We start from the raw sequence: 21,959 nt of genomic DNA on the forward strand, positions 1-21,959 counted from the left end.
TGGAACACAAAATTGGTTTGGTAAGCTCATTGACCCCTGACCTCCTTACACAGGTGAATCCAATCATGAGAAGGGGTATTTAAGGTGACCATTTGCAAATGTTTCTCCTCTTTGCATCTTTTCTAATGAGTGGCAACATGGTACCCTCTAAACACCTCTCAAATGACCTGAAAACAAAGGTTGTTCAACATCATTGTTTAGAGGAAGGATACAAAAAGCTGTCTCAGAGATTTCAGCTGTCAGTTTCCACTGTCACGGACATAGTTAGGAAATGGAAGACCACAGGCACAGTACTAGGTAAGGCCCGAAGTGCAAGCCAAGAAAAATCTCAGATAAGCTGAAGCGGAGGACGATGAGAACAGTCAGTCAACCCACAGACCTGCTCCAAGACCTACAACATGATCTTGCTGCAGATAGTGGGCCTCATTTATCAACATTGCGTAAAAACAGGCACAGATCTGAGCGCATAATTGGTCTTACGACAAGACACACGTGTGATTTATGAAACATTCGTATCTGACCAATCCCAGCGTACGAATGATCGGCTCTTGATAAATGCGGCGGCAGAATTTAATCGTCATTAGCATGTTACGCCCTTAAATATTCATGGTTCAGAAGCCTCGCCCACTGAGCTCAACATGGAGAGAAGAAGCACTGAGAAGAAGAAAAACTTTTCGGAGATGGAAATCGGCATCCTAACATCGGAGCTGGAGAAAAACAAACTTGTACTTTTTGGCAGTCTGAAAAGTGGAGTCAACGGCGCTCATAAAAATGCCGTGTGGAAGAGTGTAACGGAGGCGGTCAACAGCGTTGCCGCAGAGGAACGGTCTCTGGCTGAGGTTTGAAAAATTCTTTGATTTAACCTATGCCTAATGATTTTGAATCAGTTGTTAATATGTGTTTTAATATGCACCCACAGTTAAAAGCTTATGCCTGCTAATTGATTAAAAATTCTTTGCATTTAGGTCAAAAAGTGGTCCGATTTAAAGCTGGCCACCAAAAAAACGTGTTGCAGCACTTAAGCACAGCATTAGGCAGACTGGGGGAAACCCAGCAGAAAACCGAGGCTATTTTGAGTTTGTTTGCAAACACAGATTTCAGCTTATTTATGATTATTTCACATTTTAATGTGCAATGATTAGTTGTCATATTTAGGCTATTTAGCATATGTATTTTTATTTTACAAAGGAAGCAGTATCATTAAAAATGTGGGCTTTTTTAAATTAATTTTGTTTAATCCATTTTAAGAATCTGTTTTGATCTGTTCTGAATATGTGGCTGCTTATGCTTGGATGACAGCTGAGGTTTGTTTCATAATTATTTTCAGACTCAGACAGATTTTGTAGTGCTGCGCCGCAAATCCACAGACTCAGATTTGCATACACGCGCTCAGACCAGATGTGAGCTCTGTTGTGAGATTCGTCTTAGCCTCTGCTCACGTCCAATTTGATAAATACCAAAGTTTGCGTAAAAATGGTCGAACGCATGTTTTCTGCCGTACGTTCGTTTGATAAATGAGGCCACTGTCTCTGTGGATCATTCAACTATACAGCACACTTTGCACAAGGAGATGCTGGATGAGAGAGTAATGCAGAGGAAGCCTTTTCTGCATTCACGCCACAAACAGAGTTGCTTGAGGTATGCTAAAGCACATTTGGACAAGCCAGCTTCAGTTTGGAATAAGGTGCTGTGGACTGATGACACTAAAATTGAGTTATATGGACATAAGGGGCGGTATGCATGGCAGAAAAAGAGCACAGCATTCCAAAAAAAACATTTGCTACCTACAGTAAAATTTGGAGGTGGTTCCATCATGCTGTAGGGCTGTGTGGCCAGTGCAGGTACTGGGAATCTTGTTAATGTTGAGGGCCACATGGATTCCAGCCAATATCAGCAGATTCTTGAGAACAATGTTCAAGAATCAGTGACAAAGTTGAAGTTGCAACGGGACTGCATGTTTCAACAAGACAACGACCCTAAACACTGCTCAGACTCAACTAAGACATTCATGCAGAGGAACAAGTACAATGTTCTGGAATGGCCATCTCAGTCCCCAGACCTGAATATTATTGAATCTGAATATTATTGAATCTGTGGTGTGATTTTAAGCGGGCTGTCCATGCTCTGAAACTAACAAACCTGAGATGTTTTGTAAAGAAGAATGGTCCAAAATACCTTCAATCAGAATCCAGACTCATTGGAAGCTATAGTAAGCATTTAGCGGCTGTTATTTTTGCAAAAGGAGGATGTACTAAGTGTTGATGTATTTTTCTGTTGGGGTGCCCAAATTTATGCACCTGCCTAATTGTGTTCAAAGAATTATTGTACACTTTCTGTAAATCCTATAAACTTAATTTCACTTCTCAAATATTACTGCATTTGTCTGCTATATGATATATTTAACTGAAATTGCTGATCCAAACAACCAATGATTTATAAAGGAAAATCATCAAAATTATCGAGTGCCCAAACTTTTACATAACACTATAACTTCGACCACACAGAATTTTTTTCATGCATATGATAATGAGATTAATTCCGAGATTAATTCCTGCAACAAGCCCACACATGTCCAGCAGGTGGCACTGTTTACCAGGGCAGCAGACAGGTCTATGGTCTATTACATAAGCTAAATAAAGTTGCCTTTTGGTTTGAGTTGGTGTCTCAGAGTTTACGGCCCCTTCACACATAACAGGAAAGACGCAGTAACCGGAAGAAAATCTGCAAACCACACACGAAATGCGGAACCACGAAACATTCTACCCTCTGTCGTGAGGGACGCACAGTCGCACAGGCATGCACGACACACTGCCGATGGTTTCATGCACACGCACGAGCGTGCATGAAACACAGTGTGAGCAGCTGGAGCATGTGGAACCACACTGCGCAGCTACTCTGGAAAAAATAAAAACCAGCTGGTACAAGTGGAACTACATCACACCCCTGATGTGGAGAAACAGAAAATAAAAAAATACATGCCACCCACGTGATTCGAACCTGCAATTTACAAAAGCTTTGATTAACCTTTACCACTGCACTACCATCACTGTCCTATAACAGGAGCGTAAAATACCTAAAATCAGCAAGGAGATAAACATATTAAAAACAAAAAAAATGAGAAATTGCATGATGTAGAGGGAGAGGAAGTCTTTAATTACAGTGAAAAAAGTGCCGTAATAACTGTCAAAACGCGGAGGCGTCCCGTGAGACGATTTCCTGCATGGCATGATATTCACCAGCGTTGCGGTCCACTGGTGCCATTTGAAGCAATATGTGTTTTAATTTACTTCCGTGCTTCACGCTGTAGTTATGCGACAATATCCTACAAGCCAGTACAGGTGTTCCCGAGACTTGTGAGCACAGATATCTCATCAGCTGCACGTCACGGGGACATGCCCACCTCTGTCAGTGGACCTTGCAGCTCACAGAACAAAAAGGCTCACTCTCTGTTGCTTTGTTCTGTGATTTTAATTGAATGTATTTAATTTAATGTAAAATTATTTGTTTGTCCTGCATCTGTCTGATGTCTTTAATTTTTTAATTTGACACCTTGTGTGCACGGTCACGTCCAGCTGACAGTCTACGGTCAGCTGACAGGTACCGTATGTCCACAGCAAAGCATATGAGCAAAGCGACTGGACTCCAGGACCCTCAGCCACAGCTGACAATGTTGGATTCATGGTGTGTGTGTGTGTGTGTGTGTGTGTGTGTGTGTGTGTGTGTGTGTGTGTGTGTGTGTGTGTGTGTGTGTGTGTGTGTGTGTTGGTGTTTGGGAGCGACAGACTCCACAAGCCATTTGTGTTGGGGGCAGACGATGACGACGACACACTCCACACGCCATTTGTGTGTGTGCGTGCGTGGGGGGGGGGGGGGTGTCGGCACAGTTACACCCATGTGTGTTGCCAGGGCCACACTCGTGTTGCACTTTGACCATTTTCACAGACAGGTCAAATGTGGTCACCTGCTGTCTATCGTACCAGGAGCGCGAATAGCCCCGCCTTTTCTACGTGTGCAGCGAGCGGTGTTAGATGTTCGTGTGTGATACCTGGAATTTGGCCGACACCTGCCGAGAGGGGGATTGAATGAGCACGTGCAGGGCATTCGCTGTCTTTTGACCGCTTGTGTGTGTGAATGGTTGTAGCGACAGGTGTACGAGGTGTTTGAGGCGGCTTTGATTTTTCACGAATGGCATGCAATTCCTTCTTCGTGCGCTCGTCGGCTTCAATCGTGTTATGTGTGAAGCGGCCTTTACAGGGGTCTAATCAGTTTTTCCTCATTATGGTATCTACCATTATTTATTTTCTAGTTTTTCAGTCATATTTTAGAAGGAAATTATAAGCGCACATTTATACACACTTAATAAGTCTCTTCAGTTGTTCCCTTGTTTTCACTTCTGGTCACAGCAGCAGATCCAATGTGGATCTGCATGTTGAATTGGCACAAGTTTTACACCTGATTCCTTTCCTGATGCAACTCCACACTGCATGGAGAAATGTGGCAGGGTTGAGGTTTGAACAAGAAGCCTTCTGCGCTGAAACCAAGCGCACTAATCACTTGGCCACCACCCTATTTATAAGCATCGTCTTCCACCATAGTTAAGCAGATCAGAAAAGCACCACAATGCACCTGAAATATAGACATATTGGTGTTCCTTCTTACGGAAGTGCATTGCATGCACTGGATAAAAAACAAAACAAAAAAACAATTACACCCCTGATCTCGTAATTACGAGAAAAGATCTTGTAGTTACGAGATCAGGTGTCTAATTTTTTAAATCCACCTTCCATACAATGTACTTCCATACTTCCAGTCCCTCAGTAAAGAAGAATTCCCGAGTCACAATCGAAAATTGTTGATTTGTAAACTCTGATGTACTTTTATCCCACACAAAATGTGGGTTTTCCCCTAAGGTGCAGTTGGTTGAAGGAAATTGCTCCGGGGTGGGGCACGGGGTGTCTCACCAAAATGAGACGTCTTCTGTTCTCTATGAATTACATTGATCTAGACGTACAGTCGTCTGGGAGTCCGGAGCTCAGCGATCGTCAACAAATTACCATGCCGAAAGGAATGCTTTGACAAAAACTCTAATGTCACATTTATGGTTTGTAGTGCCATCAAACTCACATTGTTTAAATTCTCAGTAGCATCATTGTTATGACCTTTTTCCAAACTGAGTGCTGCAGTATAGCCAGCAAGAAACCATTGATGTGTGCAGTGAATTTTATGTCAATACACCAACAGTAACGCTATTGAATATTGAAACATTCTCAAAAAATTTTCACAATGACCTTTTTACAAAGTGAGAGCTTTAGTATAACCAGAGGGAGTTCATTGATGTGTGATGTGAGTTTGATGACACTACAAGCTATAAATAAAATGTTATTGAGATTATATTCAAATTTATTACAATAAAAAAATCTTCAAAATTTTATAATCATTTTTCCAATCAAATTGCTGTGTGAGTTTGGTGGTGAGTTTGGTTTTCTGGATTCAAAGTTCATTTGTTTTTTGTTGTTTTGTTTTTAAGTGCGATTCATGCAGTGTATATGTGTATTTCATTAGCTAGCAACACAGTGTTTGTAAAACATATCTAAAATGGTTCAAGCTTATAATATATTGTGATATCAGTGCCATTTGTGGCACATTTGTTGATAGTTTCCACTGTAAGGCTAAAATAAAACAAATATTTACTAATGCTCACCTTTATAAAATGCAGCAGATGTGACAACACAACCCGCAGCTGACGCAGTTGTTGCAAAAGATGGACATAAACAGACATACATGCTTTAGCCAAGAAAATAATTTTTTTTTTTTTCGTTTTAAGCATTTGTGTGTTGCTGTTTTCTTTTAGTCTTCTATAAGGTCAGATGTTGGGGTGGCGAGTCCCAGTTCTGTGTCCACGTCAGCAAAGTCAGCTGCTCCATTTTTCTCCTTCTCTGCAGCCAACCCCAGAAGACGTTCTCTACAAGATAATCCGCCCATTGGTCCGTGACCTCTCATTTATTACTCTGACGTTAAAGATTCTTTTAAACATAACCCAGTGTTCTTGTAAAATTGCCTTCTGAGATATTTTACCATAGTACTTTGCTAAATAAATAAAAAAATTTTCCTCAACTGTTTTAGAGTGTGTGTGTGTGTGTGTGTGTGTGTGTGTGTGTGTGTGTGTGTGTGTGTGTGTGTGTGTGTGTGTGAGGTGTGTTGAGAGAGAGAGTGATATGAATTCATCTTACCGGTTTTGGAAAGTCTATTAAATTTAAATAGGTTGAGCTTGCTTGTCAAGGACGTTGCATAAAATAAAGCCAGAAGCACCTGAAATAGTCCCAGTGTTAGTAATCTTTTGCATGAATTTATTTAATTGGAAGGAAACAGAGGTGTTACTAAATGAATCAATTAACTTGACAAAGGATAAAGTGTTTTTCTTTTAAAAGTGTGTTTGTGTGACAGTTGTTATTTCTTCAAAATGATGCTTTACATCACATTTGTTGTTTAACAATGTTTGGAAAAACAAAGTTGCAGTTATGTTACAGCATATTAGTGGTTTTGTTCTTGCATATAAATGAATGGAGGTGCTGTGATGTTTCTGCAGATCCTCTACAAACAAAGAAAGTTCGCAAGGTCCCTCCTGGCCTGCCTTCTTCTGTGAGTAGATCATCTCCCTTTCACATAAATATACACGCAAACACCCAATATTTATGCTTAGAGTGTTTGACATACATCATATGCGCACTTGTTTCTATTTGGATTTCAATTGTCTTTGTCTGTTTTTGAAAGCTGTAGGCATAACATGAGTGTTCCCAGTTAACATACAAAATTCAGATTTTCTGTTGCGTGTGTGTGCATGGTTGTTGAATCTTTGACCGAAAATGTGTCTGTAGATTTTTCCTGTGCACCTGTGCAAGTTCTGTGTATGTGAGCATGTGTATACATGCATGAATGTGCATGTGTGCACACACATATAGCTCGCGTACCCTGAGGTGATTGATTTTTCAGTGCTGCCCTGTCACAATCGAGCCTCTCTTGGGAGGAGGAGAGGCTGTCAGAGTGAATCCCCAGCTCTGCTCTTTTGATGTTTAATTAGTCATTACGTAGCTGAACAGGAGGACAGACAGAGATTAATAGCTCAGAATATCTAAAATTTCTGTTGGTAATGATCCCGGTGGAGCAGAAACCATTAGGATGCAGAGAAGTGTGGCGCTCAGCTTGCATTCGCTTAGACAAGGCGGCGTTGGAGCTCATTAATATGCATAAATCAGTAAGTCAGATGTTCATTGTTAAAAACCCTGGTGGATTGGCAAAACCTCCATTAAGTCTTGCTTTAAAATCCTAAAACTGGTGGTACAAGACTGTTTTCCCCTCCGTACGAAGCAACTGGTTTACTAAAATCTTACCTTCCTCTTTCATTGAACAATAAAATAATATTTTTTCTTCTTGGTGTGTGAGTGAAAGATTGTATTTGCATTTCAGGGTTTTGATAACCATCCCCTCTGCTGCTGTTACTCTGAAATCGAATATGGAACAGGCCACAGAACATAAAAGGCTGACGTGTTTTGTTTCTGGATTTGTATTTGAAAAGAAGTTTGTCAGAACATGAGGGAGTCTCTGGCTGCACCAGAAACGTGTGCTGCTTTCTTCTTAAGTAACTGATATATTTGAGGTTTTGTTAGAGGGATGGAGGTAGAGAATGACTGTCTCATGGGTAACATCTCTTTGTTGTGTAAATGGACGTTGGGCTTTTATTTGTCAGTACTTAACACATGGGCGCAGGTGTGGTTTTGTGACTCATAAGAGTACTATCATGCTGTATAATACTAGATGGGAAAACAGTGACAGGGCGCGGGATAAAATACAGCTTCTTGTTGTAACTCAGTACTGCTCAGAAGATAAAGCAGCTTTGAGGAATTATCCCAGTTAGTCTTTGATCCCATTTGAAAGAAAAACGATGGTAGTGTTGAATAAAAGGTTGCAAGTTGTATAATTTGCTGATAGAGGGAAAAAAAATAAATAATTTTTTTTTGATAGGTGGTAGCTATTAACAGGCCTGGTATTTTTCCGGTTCAGGCCGGAAAAATACCAGGATCTGGATATAATGCTGCGGAGGCGACAGGTTGCCATGTAATCCCTATGCAAGGACGCGGTGTGGCTCCACAAAAGTTCAAGGAACGCGACGCGATGGACGCGAATGAAGCAGCACGAATGAGGCGATTTTGAGCGATTGGTGTGTTTGCGGCTCGATATTGCGTCACGTCCCCCCCCAATTTGAAAAATCTGAACTTTTTCGTCTTGTCGCGCCGCAATGACCAATCAGGGACTGGATATGTACTGACATGGAGCTGTCTGTCTGGAGTTTATACTTGATGTCCTGTCTCTGGCAATCAGCCTGTGAGCAGGACTCAAGTCCCTGTTGAGGGGAGTAAGTAAGGAAGTGCAGCAGCAGCCAGTGTTTTTTTTTTGTTGTTTTTTTTTCCACGTGTGCACACGAATGAATCATCCATGAAGATGATTTTATTAATTACACAGATGTATAATTAAACAAATGGTGACTGGTTTATAACACAATTATGACAGAGTTTGAGGGGATAGTCCGCAAATGACGTCAGGCGCCGGGAAATATACCAGTTCTTTGTTTAATAAGAGCCGCGAAATATACCCTGTTCTTTGTTTAATAACACTATTTTTCATTGGTCTAGCTCGATGTGATAACCAGTCACTGAGCGTGTTTTAATGTGGCCGGGAAATATACCGGTTCTTTGTTTAATAAGAGCCGCGAAATATACCCTCTTCTTTGTTTAATAACGCTATTTTCATTGGTCTAGCTCGATGTGATAACCAATCGTTGAGCGTGTTTTAATGTGGCTCGATCTGTATCAGAACAAAAATCTTTTCTTAGCATTTTGCAGGCGCCTGTTAAACAAAGCGATCAAATTGAAGGAAGAGATTATTTAGTGGATATGATTTTGACCAGTGCAGCCGATTGCCCTAAGTAGTATTTTATGTTTTTTATCTATGTTTTGACACCACTGGTGTCATATATGTGTATCTATATGAACAAACTTATTGAAAAGCCATTTTACATTCTAGTCTGTAAAGTTTAGTTCATTACAAACGCTGCTCTGATTAACTACAGTACTGATGATGTTGTTTGTTATGTTTTATTAAATTACAGTTCTCATAGCTTCATTGTTTGTGGTTATTTTATTTTTGCTTTAGAAAACTGCATTGTAAAACACAAAACATTTGACCTCAAAGATGGTGATGATTGTTTAACAGGGCTCGAAATAGTACGTGCATGTACTAGTTTGTGCACGTATTATTCGAGTGGTGCATGTAATTTTATACTGCACTTGCAGTGGTGCAAGTAACTTTATCCAAGTTTTATCAACTGTAAGCACCAGTAGAATGAACCAATAAAGGAATAAATAAGGAAAAAAACAATTTCTAGTGTGTTGTCTTTGTCTTCCCTCCGTTTTATGACACACATGGCGAGTTGCTGTGACGATTCGTTCGCGCACGCACATGAAAAAAAAAATTGCCACTGCTGCTGCTCTTCCCCTACACTCTGTCATAACCACACCGGACCTACTTTGAGTTGCTTCATGTGGCGTCATGACAATGCAGGAATATCTGCATCAGGTGCGTGGAGCAGTGGGCAGAGAGGAGGTGAGAATGCAGCCTGCAGGTCCTCTGCACAGAAAACTCAAGAGTGCACAGTTTGGCTGCAGCCAGACTGTGCACTCTGATTTCTCTTCTATTTTATATTTGTTCTTGTGCTGAGCTGCAGGTCTGCGCTCTGAGTTCTGTTATAGTTTATCTTTCCTCCTTTGACCGTGAGATGTGCGCGCGAACGAACGGTCAGTGAGTAAATGTGGAGATGTCTGGAGATATAGTTGATGTGGACATGTCCTGTGTCTGGCAATCAGTCTGTGAGCAGGACTTATGTCCTTTTTTTAACATAGTGATGAGAGAGTTTGAGGGGAGAGCAAGGAACTAACAGCCTGTAGCCAGACAGTTTTTTTTCTTTCTTTTAATTGTTCACATGTGCGCATGTGAACGAATCATCCATGAGTGGACTGGAGATGTCTGGGCTTTACACTGCATGTGGACATGTCCTGTCTCTGGTAATCAGTCTGTGAGCAGGACGTTTATGGATTTTATTTAAACAGTTTTGTGAGAGAAGAAGAGCGAGGAGCAGCAGTTGCAATCAGCATTTTTTTTTTCTGTGCTCTTTTTTTGCACGTGTAGTTTTTACTGCATTGTGTACATGGTATAAAAACAATCCTGCATGATTTATACTTCAGGAACAATGGAACACAGCAGGAATCATAAATTGGCATCGGGTAACGTTGTCTTATGAGGGTGTGGCTTCCAGTCATGCTGAGTACCGTCCTGTTGCTCTGACTTTTGCTGAAACCACTTAATTTCTGTGTTGAACACAGGACTCAAACAAAAATTAAACATTTAATTTTTGTTTGCGTCCGATTTGCTTCGTCCTTTGCGTCCCTCATGCTGTCGTGGCATCGAGCTGCTTGTCTCGGCACTGAGTTTCTTCCACGCTGCGTCGTCATGACAACACATGACACAACTGGAAGCAGCCCGATGTGAAAGGGGCTTTACAGGCCCAGAGAGGAAGCATCTGACACATCAGAGGAGGAGTTTTAAGGTTGATATAAGACTGACTTTTGGTTGTGCAAGTAACTTTTTTTGGTGCAAGTAATTTTTTTGTTACTAGCACCAGTGCAAGTAGGTTAAAAAATGTATTTCGACCCCTGTTTAAAATCTTTAACATTGGGTGTTCCTGAGAGCTTTCCAAACAGGTTTGAAAAGGTCTAAAATCACAGCCCCCAACCCGGGGCTTTGCCCCTGGACCCCATTGGGGACCTAGGCACCCCCCAAACCCCTCGACAAATTAGTTTCAGGCTTTGCCATATTGCCTCAATGCCAGCCCTGTATTAAGAGGATGCTTGATTAAAAATAGATAAAACAAGGGTGATGTATGTTGGCATTGGTTATTGGATAGTGTGCAGGAGATGCTTATAATCAAGTCATTTAGTATCTGAATGCCAATGCAATTTTTATTGTTTTTGCCTCTGTACATTACTACAATGGAGTTGAAAGGAAACAGTAACAACATGATTAAAATGTAGACTTTCAGTTTTAATTTAAGGTAAGTCCCTTCAGGTGCTCCTTTGTTTTCACTCAAGGTCGCCACAGCAGATCTAAGGTGGATCTGGATGTTGATTTGGCACAGGTTTTACACCAGATGCCCTTCCTGATGCAACTCCACATTACTTGTAGAAATGTGGCAGGTGTGGGGTTTGAACCGGGAACCTTACACACTGACACCAAGCACACAAACCACTTGGCCACCACCCCTGGCTCAGTTTTAATTTAGCCCACTTCCACCTGCCTCATTTTGGCTTGTCATTATGTCACAAATACTGTGCCTCACTAATAGTGCCTCACTAATGGTTTTTAAAATGCCTATTGCAAAGGTTTTTTTTTTATTGAAGTTGTGCAAGTTTTATAACTCCGCAGACACTGATCTGTATAACAGATACAAATCTGTGTCATCGGACTTGTGGAAATCTGCAGATAAAAATCCCTCTCTCGAAGTGGGGCTGTTGTGACAGTTGTCATAAAGCAGGACTGGTTGGTTGCTGTGGCGATGCTGTGCGGTTGCTCCAAGCTAAACGTAGCATGTGGGCATCGCATACTTTACAGCCATCAAGTTTTTACAAGAAGAACTTTGCGGCATGTCTGTGTCACGGAGCGATGTCAGACAGAGGGAAGATGGCGAGAAACACGGTTTGAAAAAGTTTAATCAGTTCAAGAATCCCTGGAATTGGCGCTGGGTTGAATTTAAAGTTTGTCATGAACACAGATAAAAGAAACGGGAAAAGCTCACTGTTTCGTGTGCCCTCTAGAAACATGGTAAGAATTTTTTGGAGCTGGAAAATAAACATTGTGCTGTTCAAACAGGATTTCAGACAAGATTATGTGACTTTATTAATTAATGTAAGCTTTCTTTCATTGGAAAAAAAAAGACACCGTGGCTTTGAATGGATTTATAGTAATTTACACAAGGATATGTGACTTTTTTACTATAAGGTATGTTATTCATGTTTTACAATGATTTTCAAAATATTCTGCAAGCTTCAGGTGTGGTTTTTGAAATGCTGTAACAATCTTTTCAGTCTTCTTGAATTTCATGTAGTTTAATTGTTCTGAGTAATACATAATTTGGTTTACAATTAAAAGGAAAATCATTCCAGGTCCTACTTCCATGTCATATTCTGTTATTTCAACATTATCGACAGTTTTAATGAAAGGTTGAATCGAGGATCATTTAAATATGCACTTCTTCTGAGATTTTTTTCTTCAAGGAGATGCTGAAAATGTATCATTCGATACAAAATTAATTTGGTTTCTGGGGCCCCACGGGCCCTAAACCCTGGCTCCTGGTAATTTTTCGAGCCAGTACTGTTCTTTTTACTAAGTAAATTTGTCATACAGCTTCATTAAAACCAGTGTGTTCCATTGAGTTAAGAACAGCTGCAGGTGCTATGAGCTGCGCTGTGTGATGTAAGTCCACGTGTTTTTGGACGCTGATAAATGCAACATACCACAGGACAAGAAATACCTAGCAACAAATTCTGACTACATCTAAACACAGTTTTTACTTCAGATCTTAAAAAGAAGAAGAAGAAAATAGAAAAACAAATAAGACAGTTAATTGACAGTGTTAGTTGCGCTTCTAAGGGCCCTGTCCCACTGGCGTTTAGGAGGATTTGCGGATGGAATGCGCACAAAAGTGGCCCACATCCGCCAAACAACCACAACATTTCTGTATGAGTCGGCCGCCATCCAAACACGTCCGTGATCATCCGCAGAGGCACGCATGTCCGCAGCCAGGATTGTTGAGCGGCTCAAAAATCCTGCTGCGGATGAGTTCCGCATTACTGCCTGAACTCATACTGAAGACATACGCAGGACATATACAACCAACGCGCCGCATATCCCCTGTCATCCGCTGATATCCACAACCGACGGGTTGGCGCGGCTTGGCGGCGGACCGGGACAGCGTGCAAAACAGATATGACGCGTGCCCAGCACGGGCACATCACGGTCGCAGATGGTATGTCGCGCATGCAGACAGAGTGGGCACGGATGAAGCGAGTGCATCGCGGCCGCTGTGCCCCTCATGGGGGCGCCTCCACGGTCGCCTTGCTTCTGTTCCCTGTTATATCCGCTTTTCTTCCTCATGTATTCGCTGATCCACCCTGGGACATTTATCATTTCCGCCCACCTTTGTTGCGGACGCTCAGCTTTTGTCTCCTCATTTCATGCGCAAATCCTCCTAACCGCCAGTGGGACAGGGCCCTAAAGAAAATCTCTTTGCTTTTAAAAATTTTCCAACTTCTGCAAGCATCTTGAAAGCTCCAGAGAAACAGGAATATCTTTTTCATAAAGGGCTAAGAAACAATCCAAATAGATTATTTGCTGGCTATAATGGCTGTCATTTACGGTTGAACACGAAAAATTGTATCCACTGTTAATTTAATTTTAATGTGTGTTGTGGAGTTGAAGCACACAGTTTCCAGTTTGTCCTGCTGAACCCAAATTTCTGTTCACAAGATGGAAACAGATGTTGTGTGCCATCAGCAGTGCAACAAAGTTTCACCATTATCACAACACATGTTCTGTTTCAATTATTTTGAAACAAGCACAAAGTGCATTAGTGCAACTCAGCCAGTGTGCATGTGCCCTTGCATCACAATGAGGTGTGCAAAAATGCTTTAATATTTACTTTTCTGCAGTAATGACAATCCAAAGTGGAATCAGTCACATATATGAGCCCAGGGGAGCTGGGGCCAACTGCCACACTAGAGTTTATAATTTAGAAGCAGTGAATGAGAGCCACAGGTTTTTCAAATATGGTTGAGCTGTTAAAGAATGTATCGGAAGTAATTTTATGATGGATCATTACAAATACTTTGCCTTGAAAGTACCAAGTAGTCCCAAAGTGAGAAAAAAGAAATCTTATGTAGAAATGCATTAAGATGCATTGGTAATTGTTTTAATTTAATTTGTTCAATTCAATTTCATTTCATTTATTCAATTTATTTCACGCCAATTCACAACAATGTTGCCTCAAGGCGCCTTTATGATCTAATCGCAGCCCTCTGAATCATAATTGAATTGTGAGGTGCCTAGAGATTTCCACCCCTACTCAGTTTGTCTAAGTTACTTATGGGCTCTGAAAATCGGGACTGTGTATGTGAATCTTTGTATATTTTAAATGGCTAAAGCAATATTTTTATAGAACCCCTTGAATTAAAGCTGAAATTTAGAGAGAGGGAGTTTTTCCTTACTGCTGCCACCTATGTGCTTGCTCATAAGTAGATGTAAGGTTAGACCTTACCCATGTGAAGCACCTTGAGATGACTGTTGTGATTTGGCACTATATAAATAAATTGAATTGAATTGAAATTCTACACTATAAGTACATCTTGATTGTTTCATTTCAACCCCATTGTGGTGGTGTACTGGGGCCAATAGCTGGTGTTGAGACAGCTGTAGAAACTGGTAATGTTTAACTGGTGTAAGACGTTTCTGTTACACAGAAAAAGCAAAGGTGATTTATTGGTGGCATGGATTATTGGATAGTGTACAGAGGATGCATACAGGCTTTTTAAAATGAGAATTGAAATGAAACATTTGCTGCTGTGAATGTTTCTACTGTAAGTAAACTGCAACAATTAATCAACTGTTAAATTAATCAACATCTATATTATAATAGGATCTGTGTGTGTGTGTGTGTGTGTGTGTGTGTGTGTGTGTGTGTGTGTGTGTGTGTGTGTGTGTGTGTGTGTGTGTGTGTGTGTGTGTGTGTGTGTGTGTGTGTGTGTGGCTTCGATCATGCAGAAACTGGGGAGAGTTGACATTTGCCGTTTGGTGTGCTTATGTATTTTGGGTCAAGGATGAACGGTGCAAAAACTGAAAGTTGATAGGACAAATATTTTTTGAGAAATTAGCAATTAGCTGACTAGTAATCAATGGACATTGTGCTGCAATGCACTATGGGAGTTCAGGGTTTTGCAGATTTAAATGTTATTGTGGTTCATGTTAGTTTAAGTGTTATTAATGTTATTGATTTATTGTGTTTTGTAGTTCAGTTGGTATAGTCAGTTTAGTTAGTTTTAGTCATGTTGTCGTCAACATTAGTGAGAAAAGTATTGCTGTTGACGTCTTCCGCCACCATCTCTGTTTATGCATGTGTAAAAATTAAAAGCACCTGCTTGCAGCAGATTGCAGGAAAAACAAAAAGCTCTGCGTGTGTGTGACTGGGGACAGCTGACATTTGCCATTTGGTATGTGTTATGTATTTTGGGTCACGGATGAACGACGCCAAAATGGGATGTTGATAGGACTAACATTTTTAGAGAAACTACAGATATTAGCTAACATTGCTAATTACATTGTGAACTAAGACGCTGTTCCAGCAGGGGATGGTAAATCATCTTTATATTAAAAGTGAGTTGTTGAGGTCTAAGACCTAAGGTTCTGAAAACATTTTGGACTCATGCGCCATTCCAACTCATTGTAAAAGCTTTGCTTAATTTATTACCACCCTTGAAAAATGTCAGATACCTATTTTATAAACTACCCAATCTAGAGCCTCTGCATCCCTACGGGCAACATGCTAGTCTCTTTTAATAGTCGATTAATTGTTTAGTGTCTTTTTTTTTATTTTAATCTGTAGTCTGATTTCAGCTTCTTAAATGTGAATACTTTCTGGTTTATTTTACTGTTATATTTTGTTCCTGTCTGGCATGAAACTGAATATCTTTTGGTTGTAGACTAAACAAGACATTTTTTCCAACCATACAAGTAGTTGGTTAATTGGTGGATTATTTTCTCATTTAATCTTAAGGACGGTTATCAGCCAAGACCTGTGTTTGTGTTGCTGTACTGATGTAAGTAGCATTGGTGGTGCTGAAGTGTCATGGGGAAGGTGCACCTGGAGGCAGAGTGTTTTTGCCAGAGGCAGCTGTGTGCCGAGTCTGCAGTATACCTGTAAAGCATGAATACAGTTGCAGATGCCACTGAAAACTTTTGCTTGTGTAAGCAAGTGCAAGAGCTCCACCAGAGACCTGAATAGCTGTTTGATTAAAAAAAAAAAAAAATCAACACACTGCTTCCTATCATTATTTTTTCTGCTGGGAATTTTCTTATTTATCTATTTCATTCCCAAATCCTCTTTTTTCCTTAAAGCCTCTATTCTTGCTCTCCGTTCTAAAAATAGAGTGGGGAGCTTTAAATCAGATGGGAAATGTAACTTGCAAATCTAAGCATGCTGTGTGTATGTGTGGATGTGTGTATATATGCTACATGATGGAATTTAATCAAAATATTTACAAGAGCACATCCTCTTTGCATTTAGGTTTTGACACTGCAGTGCACCAGAAAGTGAAGGCTATCTAGACAGGCCAGCTGGTGATTGCAAACATTTGAATGTTTATAGGTCTTTTTCATCTTATGTAGACAGCCCTCCACCCTCAACCACACGTGTGCTTTTCCCCTCTGTGGACCGCTCCATGTGCACTCATCTCCGTTGAATAGTGTGGATGTGGTCATAATTGTGTGATGAGCATTTCTAACAAAACCATATTATCGACTATAATTTTAAGCAGGTGTTAAGCAGCCTGACCAAATTTATTGTGGGCGAATGTGTTGCTCAGAAGAAAATAATAAAATCGTAGACTGGCATTGGTGTAGTGCATTATGCTGTGGAAGCTGAGTGCGGACATTGAAGGACATAGTATATTTCACTGGACAGACAAGCGTCTGTGCTGAGGGATGCTGATGGGCAGCTGTGTGGGCACCTGTCTGACAGGAGGACTGGACTGCAGACAGGGGAGGGGGGCTGTTTGTGGCTTATGGGGAAATGTTGTATCTTGATGGATATTTATAGGAAGCTGGAAGGGCATAGTGTGTGTATGTGTGTGTGCTCGTCAGAGTGTTTGTGTAAATAGCATGTTTTTTTTCTCTCTGTCTCTCTCTTACAAAATCTTGTCAGAGGCACAGTAGCTTGATGTGACACCTCCTCCCCATCTGTGATGTATAGTGGAATAGTGGTGGGCTCAGATTCAGCTTCCCTCAAGGACTTATGCAAGCAACAACTCTGGGTGTAGATGACAAAAAAGATCGACATTTGCTTTTGACAGATCACTCAGACACTCTTGTTTCTGAGAGATTTGTATTGGATGAGTTTAAAGAAAGAAAGTCTGCCCTGGGCTCTGAATTTTATGACAGTGAATTTCTCCTTGCAGTACTGCCTTATTGTAGAATGTTCACAAGATAGGGTTTTTTCATTTGATTCTACTCATCTGTGTTGACCAGCTCAAAGACAATGGTAATCAGAATATTGTGTTATAACAATAACTCAGTGTTGCTGTTTCTGAGCGGGCAGCTTATTCAGGTTTCTTCCCCTAAACCACAGCAGGTAAGCACGGTAAGCACAAATCAGTGAATAGAGCTGGGATTAGGATCAGCCCTGTGTAAACAGCCAGGATCACTGCTTTTGTAATTCTATAGAACATTCCTAAATTTGATTTTGAGCACTCTGCACAAAACATTGCTCAACTTTTTTATTCTGTCGGGTGTATGTATTATATGATTAAGTCTCACAACTCCCATCAAACAGAAAGAGAAGGGAGTTTATACAACCCCTGGCAAAAATTATGTAATCACCGGCCTCGGAGGATGTTCATTCTGTTGTTTAATTTTGTAGAAAAAAAGCAGATCACAGACATGACACAAAACTAAAGTCATTTCAAATGGCAACTTTCTGGCTTTAAGAAACACTATAAGAAATCAAGAAAAAAAGATTGTGTCAGTCAGTAACGGTTACTTTTTTAGACCAAGCAGAGGAAAAAAATATGGACTCACTCAATTCTGAGGAATAAATTATGGAATCACCCTGTAAATTTCCATCCCCAAAACTAACACCTGCATCAAATCACATCTGCTCGTTGACATTGACCCTATGTCATGAAATTGACCCTATGTGTCTTTTTGCAAGGAATGTTTTCACAGTTTTTGCTCTATGGCAAGATGCATTATCTTCTTGAAAAATGATTTCATCATCCTCAAACATCAGAAAAGTGTCCAAAATATCAACGTAAACTTGTGCATTTATTGATGATGTAATGACAGCCATCTCCCCAGTGCCTTTACCTGACATGCAGCCCCATATCATCAATGACTGTGGAAATTTACATGTTCTCTTCAGGCAGTCATCTTTATAAATCTCATTGGAACGGCACCAAACAAAAGTTCCAGCATCATCACCTTGCCCAATGCAGATTCGAGATTCATCACTGAATATGACTTTCATCCAGTCATCCACAGTCCACGATTGCTTTTCTTTAGCCCATTGTAACCTTGTTTTTTTCTGTTTAGGTGTTAATGATGGCTTTCGTTTAGCTTTTCTGTATGTAAATCCCATTTCCTTTAGGCGGTTTCTTACAGTTTGGTCACAGACGTTGACTCCAGTTTCCTCCCATTCGTTCCTCATTTGTTTTGTTGTGCATTTTCGATTTTTGAGACATATTGCTTTAAGTTTTCTGTCTTGACGCTTTGATGTCTTCCTTGGTCTACCAGTATGTTTGCCTTTAACAACCTTCCCATGTTGTTTGTATTTGGTCCAGAGTTTAGACACAGCTGACTGTGAACAACCAACATCTTTTGCAACATTGCGTGATGATTTACTCTCTTTTAAGAGTTTGATAATCCTTTCCTTTGTTTCAATTGACATCTCTCGTGTTGGAGCCATGATTCATGTCAGTCCACTTGGTGCAACAGCTCTCCAAGGTGTGATCACTCCTTTTTAGATGCAGACTAACAAGCAGATGTGATTTGATGCAGGTGTTAGTTTTGGGGATGAAAATTTACAGGGTGATTCCATAATTTATTCCTCAGAATTGAGTGAGTCCATATTTTTTTCCTCTGCTTGGTCTAAAAAGTAACCGTTACTGACTGCCACAATCTTTTTTTCTTGATTTCTTATAGTGTTTCTTAAAGCCAGAAAGTTGCCATTTGAAATTATTTTAGTTTTGTGTCATGTCTGTGATCTGCTTTTTTTCTACAAAATTAAACAACTGAATTAACATCCTCCGAGGCCGGTGATTCCATAATTTTTGCCAGGGGTTGTAGTATCTTGTAAAAAGAAAACAACTGTGCCATGTATGAGACTAGAATGCAGAGTGTAAGTGGTAAAACTATGGTAGTCACCTGAGCTCTGTTTTGGCTTTGTAAAAACTGTCAGTACGAGGTCTGTTAGAAAACTATCCGACCTTTTTATTTTTTAAAAAAACTATATGGATTTAAATCACGTGTGATTGCATCAGCCAAGCTTGAACCTTCGTGCGCATGCGTGAGTTTTTTCACGCCTGTCGGTTGCGTCATTCGCCTGTGGGCAGGCTTTGAGTGAGCACTGGTTCAGCCCCCTCGTCGGATTTTCATTGTCAGGAAAATGGCTGAGCGATTGGAGCAACGCTGAATCAAATTTTTCAAAAACTGTGAGAGACAGCCAGGTGGAAACCATTCGGAAGAGTCAGACGGGTTGCGGTGGCTTTTCAGTCGAGTGAGTATCCGAGAAATTGTGTAACAGCTGGGCATGTCACAACTTGTCCTGTGAGACTTCCAACACGGGCGTGCTTTTTGTTGTGCGCCATGAGCGGCTCCATCCCGACGTGCGAATTCCTCCGCACGTCTTTCATTACAAAATCTCCTGTAACAGTGGAATGTGCCGCAAAAGTGCTGATGTCCACCTCTTCTTTATTTCTCTGGTAGTCAGGTCCCACATCACCAGAGCGTTCACTTTGGAAATGATCTGGTCGTTTCAGCCTGTCGATGGCCGCTCGGAGCGCAGCGCGCCCTGCGCCACTGTGGGCCATCTTTAATCCGGTTGTAATGATCCTTAATCTGTGTGACGCCCAGAGTATCTTCACCGAAAGCCATCTGAATCTTCTGAATGGCTTCCACCTGGTTGTCTCTCACAGTTTCTGGAAACATTTGATTCAGCACTGCTCCAATCGCTCAGCGGTTTTCCTGACAATGAAAATCCGACGAGGGGGCTGGACCAGTGCTCACTCAAAGCCTGCCCACAGGTGAATGACGCAACCAACAGGCGTGAAAAAACTCACACATTAGCACGAAGGTTCAAGCTTGGCTGATGCAAGCGCACATGATTCAAATCCATTTAAAAAAAATAAAAAGGTCGGATAGTTTTCTAACAGACCTCGTATATGTTTGTGTGGAAATGGGTGTCTTGAATTGCTCCTATTCTCTTATAAACAGCAACATTTATGAGTATTATGCAGACATAAGTAAGCTTTTATTTGAAAAGGACATCTGATGTCTTAGATGCCCTAAAACTTTGATAAGAATATAGTATACGAGGTCTGTTAGAAAAGTATCAGACCTTTTTATTTTTTGCAAAAACCATATGGATTTGAATCACATGTGATTGCTTCAGCCAAGCTTGAACCTTCGTGCGCATGCGTGAGTTTTTTCATGCCTGTCGGTTGCGTCATTCGTCTGTGAGCAGGCTTTGTGTGAGCACTGGTCTACCCCTCTCATCGGATTTTTATTGCGAACAAATGTCTGAACGATTTGGAGCTTTGCTGCATCAAATTTTTCCAGAAACTGTGAGAGACCTCCAGGTGGACACCATTCGGAAAATTCATATGGCTTTCAGCGACGATTTTATGGGGATTACACAGATTAAGGAGTGCTCCAGCCGGTTTAAAGACCGCTCACAGCGTCTGAGAGCGCGGCGCACTCCGAGCGCCGTTCGACAGGCTGACACCCCTTTGAAACAACCAGATCATTTCCAACGTGAAGGCTTTGTTGATCCGGGACGTCGTCTGACTTCCACAAAAAAAGGCAGAAGGCGTGGACATCAGCACTTTTTTGGCACATTCCACTGTTACAGGAGTTTTTTTCATGGACATAGGAGCGGAGGGATGCGCCACCGTTCCGCTCATGGCGCGGCACAAAACCACCTCTGTGTTGGTCTCACAGGACGGCTTTCAGATGGCTCAGACGGTTTTCGGTGTCTTTTCAGTCGTGTGACTATCCGAGAAATTGTGCATGAGTTGGACATGCCCCAACATGTCCTGTGAGGCTTCATCACGGCGTTGCTTTGCGCCATGCAGCTCCGCCGCGATGTGTGGAATTCCTCCGCTCCTCTTTCCATGACAAAAACTCCTGTAACAGTGGAATGTGCCGTTCATTTTTGACTAGCACAGAAATTGCAGAAGACGTGGACATCAGCACTTTTTCAGCACATTGAGACAGACGTGCGGAGAAATTCCGCGCGTCGGGACGTTTCCGCATGGCGCAAAGCAACGCCGTGATGGTCAAAAGCCCAACATCTCTAACCTTGATGCACTCACTTTCACCCGAAAACCTAATTTTATATTTTCAAAACTTGAAATTCATTTTGTATTGGGCACTTGCATCTGGAAAGTATTCACAACGCTTCACTTTTTCCACATTTTATGTTACAGCCTTATTCCAAAAAGGAGTAAATTATTTTTTTTCTCAAAATTCTACACACAATACCCCATAATTACATGTGAAATGAAATTACATGTACATAAGTATTCAAAGCCTTTGCCATGATGCTTATAATTGAGCTCAGGTGCATCCTGTTTTCACTGATCATCCTTGAGGTGTTTCTACAGCTTAACTGGAGTCCACCTGGGGAAAATTCAGTTGATTGGACATGATTTGGAAATGTAAGGTCTGTCTACATGTAAGGTCCCACAGTTGACAGTGCATGTCAGAGCACAAACAAAGCATGAAGTCAAAGGAATTGTCTCTGGACCTTTGATACAGGATTGTCACGAGACACTAATCTGGGGAAGGGTACAGAAATATTTCTGCTACTT

General features: G+C 41.1%; 1 protein-coding gene across 10 annotated transcripts in view; it reads left to right on the top strand.

The window, feature by feature from the left end:
* Window positions 1–21,959, top strand: part of tcf12 (transcription factor 12) — a 338,068-nt gene that overhangs the window by 187,446 nt on the left and 128,663 nt on the right. For all 10 annotated transcript variants that reach the window (XM_034189942.1, XM_034189886.1, XM_034189913.1 and 7 more), the window contains exons 7-8: window positions 5,852–5,984; window positions 6,587–6,639. In XM_034189942.1, coding sequence (XP_034045833.1) covers window positions 5,852–5,984; window positions 6,587–6,639 — 186 coding nt within the window. The remainder of the gene's footprint in view (window positions 1–5,851; window positions 5,985–6,586; window positions 6,640–21,959) is intronic.

The sequence above is a fragment of the Thalassophryne amazonica genome, chromosome 2 (assembly GCF_902500255.1).
Source record: "Thalassophryne amazonica chromosome 2, fThaAma1.1, whole genome shotgun sequence".
Taxonomy (NCBI): domain Eukaryota; kingdom Metazoa; phylum Chordata; class Actinopteri; order Batrachoidiformes; family Batrachoididae; genus Thalassophryne; species Thalassophryne amazonica.